Raw genomic sequence first — 11,749 nt, 5'->3', positions numbered from 1 at the left:
TTACCTTCAAATGCTTCCACTGCTGTGGAACCCCTCTCTTCCACCTCCATCTTGTATGTGCCTGTCTTTGCACATTATTTATATTTATGTGGGAGAAACTGGGGACACTTCCTTGCTGTCATCTTAGTATTTTATGCAAATTTACTCCAGTATTGTCCACCTACTTTTTATATTTACATGTATTTCTCAGGTTTGAGAAATCGGTGTATAGGTTCAGTCCCAATGAAGACATCATTGTGACAGCTCTGAATGAAATCTCCTTATCATTTTTTTCTGCTTCCGCCCACATAGTAGTGTCGTCATCGCTGTCGTAAGAGAGCCAGGGGCAACAGCCTTGATTTGTGATTCATTTTATGCCAACACTGTGGCCCCCTGCAGCAGGCAAAAGCTGCCTGGTGGTGAGACTACCAAGAAAAAATTGCCCATGAAACAAAGTTTAAGAATCTTAATTCAGCCTTGCTAGAGTATTGGTAAAATGTGAAGGTGCTGAGTCACTAATTCTTGAATGGTTTGCATGCAGGTAGATGTTGGTAGCAGACACTTAACTCCTGAGCTGGACGCAGATGAAAATCTAGTTTTGCCATGTCTTCCACCAAACCTGAAAGAAGTATTAGAAAACCTGGCCACCAGCGCTTTGGTACATTATTAGGTGAAACAAAGAGTTGTTACAGATAGACACAAAGTATCTGCAAATCACTGCAGCACTGCTAATTTAATTAATGTATGTACAGCTAATTAAGAGCGTGCTTCCCAGTGTGATGGTGATTTCAGTTCCTGTACACTGCACATTTTAAGTTGTGTTATTTGAGGACATCCCAAGAGTGGACTTTCCAGTGGCTGATTTCAAGAGCAGATGTCACTGTAAAAGTTGTGTACTTAGCAGCAGCCTTTTTTGGTTACATCCATCCAGTCAGGCTGCAAATATGAAAACAGGAAGCATTCCCCTGTTTGTAGAAGACTGGCTGCAGTAATAAATATAAGCATATATATTTTGAAACAAGTATTTTTAGAAACTTGTATTGAGGGCTGTACTGCTGTTTGGATTTTCTGCCCTTTCAGATTTTGTTGCTTAGTCTATACATTTTTAATAATCACATTGCCTGCTAGCAGTGACATTTTGTGAAGGTCATTTTTCTTGTGAAGTTGGAGAATGGACTTGAATTTCATTGAAGGTCTCCCCGAGCTGCAGGATCGTTGTTTATGGAACTCTTTTGCATCTTGTACCACCTTTGAAGCCTGTTTAGAATTTTAACTAATGGTATCTTCAAAGTGTCACTGTGCTCAAGGGTGAAAAAGAAATCTCAAAATGCATTTTGTATTTAAAACCAGCTTTGAATAGCTTTGAAGCATGGTGTTAGCTGAAATAAAAGGCATAGATACAGACTTACTATGTATGCACACACAGAGAATTCCATGTTTCACCAACTTTTTCGTTGTCAGCAAAGTGTCCCTTCACCATTGCAATGCCTTTTTCTTCTATACTATAAAAATCATTAGGTCGATGGATAGTCTTGAGAATTTTTTTGATGTGATCGGTAATTTGATACCTCAGCAGGTATCTTTAGGCAGTCTCCCTCAGTGGAGAGGTTTTAGTTTTGTCTACATCATTCCTAGCCTGCTGCTTCTCATTTCCCCTGCGTAGAAATACAGACACCGGGTTGTATTGATATGCATTGTCTGTTTCTGAGTAGAGGATGGCAGATACTAAACCCAACATGCTATGCTTGAAATAAAAGATACTGTGGTGTCAGCTACTACATTAAAATTGCTTGGTTTTGTATAAGCTGAAGTTCCTGCTTCCCACAACTGAGCACATACCAAGTTTGCTTATTAATAAAAGATCTGAAGGTTTATGTGGTAGGCGTGTCTTATGTCTTGTGATACTGACATAGTCTTTAAAATATGTTTAATGTTAGTGGCATTGTTTGAGAATATGGCCACTTGAATATCTGTACTCTGCAGGGATAATTTTTTTCAGTTTTGTTTATTGCTTCCTGTAAGTGTTCTAGCTGTATAGCTAGTATAGGACTCCTGGATCCTTCTCAGAGGGATGCCATTGGGTTAATTCTGTCATTTTCCTTCTCAATGACTTTGTTTTTCTATTTGTAAACTGGGAGCTTACAAAAGCACAAGGGTGTGATTTATAATTTAATCTTTCCCACAAAATAATTTGTCTGGTTTTCTTCCATTTTATTCTTTTGCTATATCAAACTGCCAAGAAAATTTAGCTTATTCACAGTATCCTTATATTTCAGACGTGTTTTTCTATTTTTATTTTGAAAGCTGTACCATCAAAGCGTTGTAGTTTGGCTGGATGTTTTACAATGGATTTCACAGTTTTATGAGCATTGCTAACATTTTAGTTGTGCCAGATAACTTAGAATCTTGTTTCAGAACATGAAACGAGATGATCCACTGAACAGCAACTACTGTGAGGGAAATGAAGAGAGGGTAGGACCGTAACCTGCCTGTGAGGTGTTATATACTAACTGAAGTTAGAGGCTGGGAGACTGGACAGCTTGTGCTTTTGAGAAAATTTGTGTTAGGAAGTAAGGGCAGAAGATTGGGCACGTCCCAGCAAAATAATTTTCCATCTTAATCCCTTTGTAGAAAAAGGACTAAAAAGACAAGTATTTTCAGACTCTGCTTCCAGGCTTCTCGATGCCCACTGCATATGGACCGCTTGTGAATAAAAGCCACCAGCCTGTTTGGAACCGCTGTTCTGCTGACATGATCAAAAGGGAAGGCCTCAGCCTCTGGCCATTATCATTACCATTTTACTATTTTCCTGCCTGCCTGCTACATGGGCTTCCCTTTGCAAAATTTTTTTTCTGTCTTCTGTGCAGAGCGATTCACCCTTCTCATGCCTGGGAAAATCTCAACAGAAAAATGCACATGAGATTGATGAGGAAGAGAAGGCAGTTACATTTGGTCTTTTCTTTGCTTATTCCCAAACATTCTTTCCTTTCTGTTAGAGGGAGTTGTTGTTATTTATGTGATGTTGGTTAACATTTCCTATGTATATACAGGGTCCTGACTTTTAACATTTTCCATAGGAGTCCTTACAGTACAGCTAACAGTGCTTCTTCCCAAGCCCTTGTCTTTCCCTATTTTACACAACCAAGAGAAAATTCTTTAACATATTTCAGTGCTGCTAATTTAGCAAGGACGTCTCTTGGCAGAAACAAAAACAGGAGATATTCTTACCCAAATTTTAGCTGGTTTCATATTTTTCTTGTCCTTGTACATCTCCACTTACTTTGCTATTTAATCTTTGATTGCAGGCCACTAAAGAAGTAATAGAGCGAGAAGCTCCAGGGATGGCCCTGGCAATGCTGATGGGATCACTAAATGTTACTCCTCTGGGCATGCTCTCTAGGTAAGACTACTCCCTTGAAAATATGGCGTGAACTCTTTCCTTAGAAATACAGATTGTCATCAAATGACTATCCACAAATAACTGAAGATTGCCATTGTTATCAAGACTAGAAGTCTTAACTTCAGAGAAGTGGCCAAATTCCAAGAATGGTAATTGCATTCTCTCATTTAATCCCCTTTGTCGTCTCCATTAGACACTGTATCCTCTTGTATTTTCTGTGCCAGGTTATTTGTAATATTGATGCATGCTGTTAAACAGCTGTCTTTTCATCCTAGAGCTGTGGCATTTTGGTGGCGAGTGAAGAATTCTTCTGTACTTCTTCTGTTCTGTTCTTCATCAAGTACTAAAACGCTTTGTTTAGCAAAAAAAACTTTGATAAATACAAACGTATTCTTTGTATTTGATATTGTTTTTATTCCAGTATCAGCAAAAGCTTTCTGAATAAGTTAAGTGGTACTTTATCCCACTCTTTCAGATACAGTACTTCAACTCCTAGAGTTTGATGTTTCCTACTAAATAATTAGTAACTGTTTCTCTGCCTGCTGGTGTTTCTTTTTTATCAGTGACATCTTTTATTATCCTTTATTTCTTTCTGGAGTTGGTTTTTATTTTATTTTGTTCCTTCAATTTACCTCATTTTACCTATGACTGATTTAGTAATATCAATGCCTTTCATAAGTTAGTTTGTGCTTGTGCGTTATTTCAAGGTAACTAAGAAACAATGGCTGTAGCAGGTTTTTGATTTCTCATTCTCTAATGAGAGTATAACAAGAAAATAATTATATAAGAAATAAAGAAAGAACTTTCAAATCTGCAACTTTGTATTCAGATACTTGCATTTTAACAGACATTTAGATGAGACGTTTAGTGATTCCACAAGGTATTTTAAAACTTCGTATCACATACCTGAAAGGGCAACATTGCCAAGTTAACACCTTCAGATTCTCTCCAAATTAGCAAATGTTTTCATTTTTTAATCTGATATAATGTTTTATATCATAGTTTGTGTTTATATAAAGGGAAAGTATAACAGAATATTACTACAAGGAGAGGAAAGATTTATCTAGCTGTTCTGTTTCTGATCAAGGATAGCCTTTTAGGTGACACTACCAAGTTTGATTTAGGATGTGGTGTGATCAGGATGGCTGAAAGGATGTTGTAATGGTAGTGGAACCTAAATGCTGCATTGCAACCTGAGTCTTCTGTACATAGAGCAAGAAAATGTCCCTTAAACTACAGCCACTTTAGGTGGTAATTGATGACAATGATGGGAGATAACATTACAAACATACTGCATGCAAATGTATTGGACCTTAAAAAATTTTCCGGTGAAAAACTTTACTTCAGGTCTAAAAGTAATCAGCATGCAGAAGTCCAGTATTTTTGTAACACTGTTTAGATCATAAAGTTAAGTACACAAAAATTACGAAATTACAGCATTATGGTTTCTTGTGCAATCTCAGTTCTGCATGAATGCACACATGTGTTATGGTTATGGGTTTTTTATAGAATTCCTCTGCAAATGCTTAAGATGGAGAAGGAAATTTACTTTCCTTTGTTTTGGTTGTCCTGTGTGTAATGCTGTATTGGTTTCGGTGCTCTTTATTCAGAATCTTCTCTGAATGCAGGCTCACTTTCTCTGGGATTTTTCTTATATAATTTATTATTCTAAGACACAAATTGTTAATATATTTTCATAGAAAATTCTGCAAATTGAGGTAGTGTTGTAATTCCCCCTTACGACGAAAACTAAGGCACACATTAAGAGAGGTCAAAAACATACACTAATTTTAGGTACAGAGTTTGAGAAATGTAGATCCTAATTTTTTGAAATATTTAACATTAAATGTCACTTGTCTTAAGTTTACCTCTCATTAACTTCATTTTGAAATGAAGTTCCGATGGATAATTTTGCATGTAATTTCTTTGACTTTTCAAAAACAAACACAAACAAGCAGAAGTTCCATTATGCAACATTAAGCCGACACTTCTATAAATCACCTGCAGGTTTGGAAATGTTAGGTCAATCCTGCTGAATTTTTTCACATGAACTTTTGAAAATTGTTATAAGTTATAGGCTGTCTCCCTGACTGCTGTAACAAGAGTAAATGAGCACGTTTCTTAACTCAGGCTCTTCATCTTTGTATTGCAGTAGAGCATTCCTCAACTGCCTGGAATTCTTTCTTAACTGAGGATGTATAGCATGCAAGAAGTGAATATGGGAAAACAGAGGCTAGGAGCCAGTCAATATTCAAGCTGCCAGTTGAAAATAAGACTTCGCTTCAGGCTGGCTTGACTGTGATATCAGAAGTTCATTTTGTGGCACAAAAACAGTCTCTGTGCTACTTAACTGTGAGCGTTGTGACAGCTATCATTAGAATGCTTGCCACCCTGCTAGAAAATGCCATGCTACCAATAAATGACATTAATCACTGAGAATTATTTCTATAAGAAGAAATCCAGGGAAGTTGACTACCCCACAAACCATGTCCTTTGCCTCAAATGTTTTCATAATGCCCTGTCAAGAAATTATTTTCTTTTCTATTCTGTCTTCACTTACAGCTCATGGTTTTGTTTGATAAAGAGATTGTTACACAATTTCTGTCAACTATAGCCTCCATATCTTTGTGGTTTGGTTTTGTCATTTTACTTTTTTCTTATCCCTATATCCTAGCCCGGGCTTTTTCATCACTGATTTTGTAAACAGTGGAGAAAAGCAGGAGGCACCCTTTACAACCTCAAGACAAAATCCAGTATTTTTTTTTTTCTTGAAAAATATTTAGCTAAAAAGAGGAAGAGGCAAACTCTAAACAGCAGAAAGCATTTGGCGCTTGGGTATCTAAGTTCAGTCCTGCATCAAGACCAAAGAAATTCCATATAAAATAATATCTTCCATCTTTGATAGTTGGTTTCATCTTTTTCTGAGGGGGAAGGAAAGACTGTTAGGAGGAATTACATATGAATTGCTTAAGTGCAATTTTCAGTTGAGAATTACTTGCCTCTGTGCTTTACTTACGTTGCATCTTTTTTTTTAAAAAAAAAAAAAACATATTTGAATTAATGCAACCAGTGTGACTTAGTATTTTTACCTGGCAAGGGAAATAGTGTTTGACACCATCAATTACGTTACAAAGGAGCCATGTGTATGAGCAAATAGGGATGAAAGAATGTATTGGATGCAAAGTAAACAATAGAATTAAGGGAGCTACACAGATCTAAAAAAGATGGAAATCTAGCCAGTGTTTATACTATCAATTAAATGTTAGACTCTGTCCAACTTGTTTGATGGTTTTTCAGCTCAACTTCTCCTGAGCTGTTTTCTGAGAACATGATCAGCAAATATTTTTAGATGTTGGAAATTGAGTTTACAAATTCTGTTAAATAATAGAATTTCTCTTAGATGCTCTGTTCTTGTTTCTGTAGTAGAGAAAGTTGCATGCAAGAATTTCACTCTGGGTTTCTTTCTTTTCAGACCTGTGTGTGGAATCAGAGGGAAAACTCTCATAATTAATCTGCCAGGTAGCAAGAAAGGGTCACAGGTAAGAAGTGTTCTTACTGGTCTGCTACTGAGGACCCGTGATGAGTATCTCCCATTGCTCTGAATGGTAGAACACATTTTACAAAAGTTAATTGAAATGCATATTCATATAACTGAATGCACCATCACTCTCAGTCAAGGACGATACAGTTCTGGTTGGATTGAAGGTACTATGTGACCAGGACAGCATTACGTGTAGTGCAAGAGAGCGCTCACAGTAGCAGGCAGTGCTAATGAAAAGCGTAATGGTCTCTGTTCTCTAGTCAGCCCCTACCTGATCCCGGGGTTGTCTGCAGCTTCCAAGAAAGTGTTCTTTTTCACACAGAAATAAGAGGAAGGCCTGGTATATGGTAGAACTTGCTGGAGTATGAAGAATATTCCCAATTTTGATCAGCAAAAGGGGAAAAAGAAACATAATTTTTAAGAGTTTGAGGATTTTTTATGTCTTTTGGATATGGGTATCAGACTTTACACCCTTTAGACAGTTTGGTTTTTTCCTGGGTTTTGCTCAGTTTGAGCAGGGAAGTTAGGCTTTATGTTTTTATTCATGCTTACTTTCTGACTGTAGAGCTGAGAGAAACACAATTAAATATCAGGAGGAAATTTTTTTTGGTGTTAGTAAGAGTAGATCATTCCAGTGCTCTTTGTGTCTCTGTACTTGGCTGATAGATCCAGAAAAACGGCCTTCTCCACACAAATACTGCTAAGCTGAAGAGTGGGCTGTACAACCTGATACAAAATTGCTAAGGTAGATCCCCCATCAGTTAGGAGAACATATTTCTCCAGGGCTCAGACTATGTCAGTGGCCTTGTTAAAAAATGTCTTTACCTCTGGCCTCGAACAAATGCGTACCTGGTAGTTTATCAACGTCTTCTGAACCAGTAGCAGCCAGCCACAGAGGAGACAGTACTAATGTGTTTGGCAGCACAGCCCTGAAGTCACTGTTGCTTGAAAGACTTATGTCTGGAGATAAATAAAGAATGTTTATGTGGGCTGTCACCTGGAAGTTGAAGAGGAAATGTTTTGAATACTGTTATCTTAAGCGGCCATCACAGGTTTTCCGATACATTGTCTATCTACATGTTTCAGTTCAAGGACTCAGTAAGCCCTTCTATGTTTGTACCATTCCGTAGAGCTTTTTTAGGAAATCTAATGAGACTCTGTAATTGAAAAGAAATTAAAAAGCCTTCAAAACATGCAACAAGCATTGGAGGATAGTGGAGCAGGAGTATACCTACTTGAAAATCTTGCAGTTATGATTGGGAAGTCATGTGTATGTACGTGTATTTAACATAGCAGTGGGCCCCACATCTTAGAGAACTGGTGCACCAGTAAGAAAATTTGTTTCAGAAGTTTAAACTTCTTTTCTTGAATTATGAAAGAGATTAAATAGCCTACAATCTCTAATGGGTTTTGTTGTGTTCAGCAGCACTCCTAACATGCCAGGTACAGAAAAAATTGCCATTTTCTGCCCTGAGGCACTCAGACTATGAAGACAGGTAAATTGTAGAAAGATGATGAGGAAAAGAAATTAAAGAAATGTTAATAATTATTTTATGAACTAAGTAATAAAAAAGGTAATTCTGCTGGAAATGAAAAAAATCTCATATGATTTCATTATACAAGCAAGCATTTTATAAACTGATGATTTATCTGTTCTGTCACAATTTATTTTAATATGAAACATCTTTAAAGTATCAAATTTCAGCAAAGATTTTTTAAGCTGAATAGTAGAGAAAGTTGTTCCATAACAGGCTGGATCTCAAGAACCAAATAGGATGGGTTGCTACCAGGACTTTCTCTCATTTCTCTCTTATGACTTGCTAATTTCCTTTCCATTGTATTAATACAATCATAGAAGAAGCTTATATAAAGCTATGAAATTGCAGCTGTATGCATATTTCATTAATAAAATATTAAAATATTAATAAAAAATGGCAGCAGTGTAAATGCTCCATCCCAAAAATGGACACAATGCATGCCAAGCATGTTTTATCCAGAGAACGTTTGTGTGGCATGTACCACTGAATTGAGATCTGTAGAATGCTTCCATTTTGTGTTATTCTGGTCTGTTTTCTTTTCTTTTCACCTTGCAAAAGGTATTCAATGTTATGAAAGAGGGCAAAGTGTGAAATTACCAGATACTCGTTCAAATAATGGGGTCTATGGCAATTTTCGTAATTGTACTAACAATTGCCTAAAACAATGAGTTTTACAAATAGCATGAGCTTTTAGAGTACTTACTGGGAACGTCTTCATCAGCAGTCAAGCCAGCAAGGCTTTATTTCAGTGGTAGGAGTAGGGAACATGCTTCTCTAATGAGTTAATCATTAATGTACTTTTTCATGATTATTGGTCAGTTCACAGATTGTTGTCCTGGTTTGCCACGTACTTGAGGTCTGCTTTTTTACTGAAGTAATGATGGTTGTATGCTTCAGTATTTTAAACCATCTTCAAACTAATACTGTGGAGGCACAATAACTCTGAGGTTTGCAGTTACATTGAAAGTTACAATTCTTTATTATGTTTACAAATATATTTTAATATATATTCATTATATACAGCATCTTATGCTCATCCAGTTTACTCCAGTTTTTCAGAGTGCCAAATTGAATGTTTAAAGAATTTATAAATCTGAAGTAGTCTGACTTTTCATTACTCCTAAAGGAGTGACTGACAGGTGGGTTCTTTCTTAGAAGCTTTGAGTAAATACAGTGTTTGTGAGTCATGTTTTTGACTTACAAAGCGGCTTATTTAAACTCTTGTAATTTCTGATGAATGGTTTGCTCTTTGTTTTGTTACATGGTCATTTATATTTATTGAAAATTTTTGTTACAGTAGCTATTTGTGAAATCTTTATCATTATTTCTGAATATTCTAAAATGTTGGAATACATTTTTTAAAATCTTCCTTATGCTTGAAACAAAACCAAAAATGAAGTGCAACAAAAGGAATAATGTCAGCTTTCTCTGTCAACTTGTATGTTCCCTAACTGCACTGCCATGGTAATTCATTCCTGTGACCCTGCCATCATTTTCCAATAATTTAATGTTTATATGCAGTCTGATGAAATGACATGAAGAAAACTCTTTACTGAGGTGCCTGGGAAGAGGATGAGAGACAATAGTCATAAATTGAAGCAGGTAGCTTCCAGCTGGATAAAAAGAAAAGGAAAAAAAAAGTCACTTTGAGGGTAATTAAACATTAAGAACAGATTGTCAGGAAGGGTTGTGGAGTCTCTGTTCTTGGATTTTTTCAAGACTTTACTGAACAAAGCCCTAAGCAACCTGTCTAAATTTCGTATTGACCCTGATCTGAGCAGGAGCCTGCACTGCGTGACATCCTGAGGTTCCTCTTTCATTTGATGAAATACTGGCATACTCTAGCAGCAGAGGTAGCTATATATGTGTGCGTCCATTATGGAACAAGAACAGTTGCATGGTGTCTGCATTTTTGCTTTCACCAGCCTTACGAAATAAACTTTCTAATTGTTTTTAAGATCACAGAGCAAGGAGGGGTTTGAAAAACAGATTATTTATGAACAATTTTTTCTGAGTTACATAAAATTATAATGACATCAGTGTAGCTTGTCGTTCTTCCAGTATATAGGATAAATCCATGAATAAAAAAGGATATACTTATATAGAAGTATAATTATGGAAACCCTTATGAATTGTTTTCTAATTGTGAAGGAACATAATAGGAATGGTTTGAAGTTAATATCCCTGCAGGGATAGAGTTAATGTTTTATTCTGCATTTTTGTAGCATTCTGCCAACTGCTGTGAACTGGTTTCTGTATTATGCATTCATAAAAATTTAACTCATTTTCTGAAGTTTTAATCCAATATTAGCTTAATTACAGTAGCCCTGTTGTATAACTGACGATCTTTGCATGAAAAAAGGCAAAAATACATTGTATAGTCCCCAGTTCCGGTTCTGCATTTGTTTTTTTACCCTCTATAAGCAATTGCATATGTTTTATTTATGATCGAGTGATCTAAATGATCTAAATCCCGAATATCTTTTAGAGTAAATCTGAAAAATCCCTATTTACTTCTGCAGGTAACTTTTCATAGTCATTTCTCTTCTTGTTGTGCATAGGAATGCTTTCAGTTTATACTGCCAGCCCTACCTCACGCCATTGATCTTTTGCGGGATGCCATTGTAAAAGTAAAGGAGGTACACGATGAGCTCGAAGATCTACCTTCACCACCACCTCCTCTTTCTCCTCCTCCAACCACCAGCCCTCACAAGCAGACAGAAGACAAAGGAGTACAGTGTGAGGAAGAGGAGGAAGAGAAGAAGGATAGTGGAGTTGCCTCAACAGAGGACAGTTCTTCTTCACATATAACGGCAGCAGCCATTGCAGCTAAGGTGAGCCTGGCTTGTTTCCCTAAGAGACCCTTTAGTTTCTATCATCTCAGGTACTTTCCACCAATATTCCCTTGCATGTTAAGACTATACATTGATGCCTGTGTGTCAAACAGATGTACTTTAGGTACATTTTGTAGAAATACAGCTTCATAAAAAGATATGAATCCTGTGTCAGTAGGTGATCTCAAATTTCAGTGGGAGATATATTGTGTATTGTCTTGACGATAACATGCATTTTTATGATACCATTCTGATGTGCCAGACTATTTTTAGTGGTTTGGTTTTTTTTTTAATTCAAAGTACTCACACTCCTGAACGTGCAAAATCCAGTAGGTAGCATATTAAGGAATCGCAACAAAATTTTCTAAGCCATAATGTCTATTTTGAAAAGAAAATGTTGGTTTCTAAAAACACTGATAAAAAGTCTGACAGATACATAGCAGGTTAAGTAATAAGC

At 36.5% G+C, this 11,749-nt stretch overlaps 1 protein-coding gene across 19 annotated transcripts in view; it reads left to right on the top strand.

Annotated features, from left to right (window-relative positions):
- GPHN (gephyrin) overlaps positions 1-11,749 on the top strand; it is a 292,089-nt gene that overhangs the window by 174,646 nt on the left and 105,694 nt on the right. For all 19 annotated transcript variants that reach the window (XM_054826339.1, XM_054826338.1, XM_054826351.1 and 16 more), the window contains 3 exons: positions 3,285-3,379; positions 6,852-6,918; positions 11,020-11,292. In XM_054826339.1, coding sequence (XP_054682314.1) covers positions 3,285-3,379; positions 6,852-6,918; positions 11,020-11,292 — 435 coding nt within the window. The remainder of the gene's footprint in view (positions 1-3,284; positions 3,380-6,851; positions 6,919-11,019; positions 11,293-11,749) is intronic.

This window comes from Grus americana, chromosome 5, assembly GCF_028858705.1.
Source record: "Grus americana isolate bGruAme1 chromosome 5, bGruAme1.mat, whole genome shotgun sequence".
In the NCBI taxonomy this organism is placed as follows: Eukaryota; Metazoa; Chordata; class Aves; order Gruiformes; family Gruidae; genus Grus; species Grus americana.
Note: the sequence above shows the minus strand (reverse complement) of the source record. Positions and strands in the feature narration are given on the sequence as shown.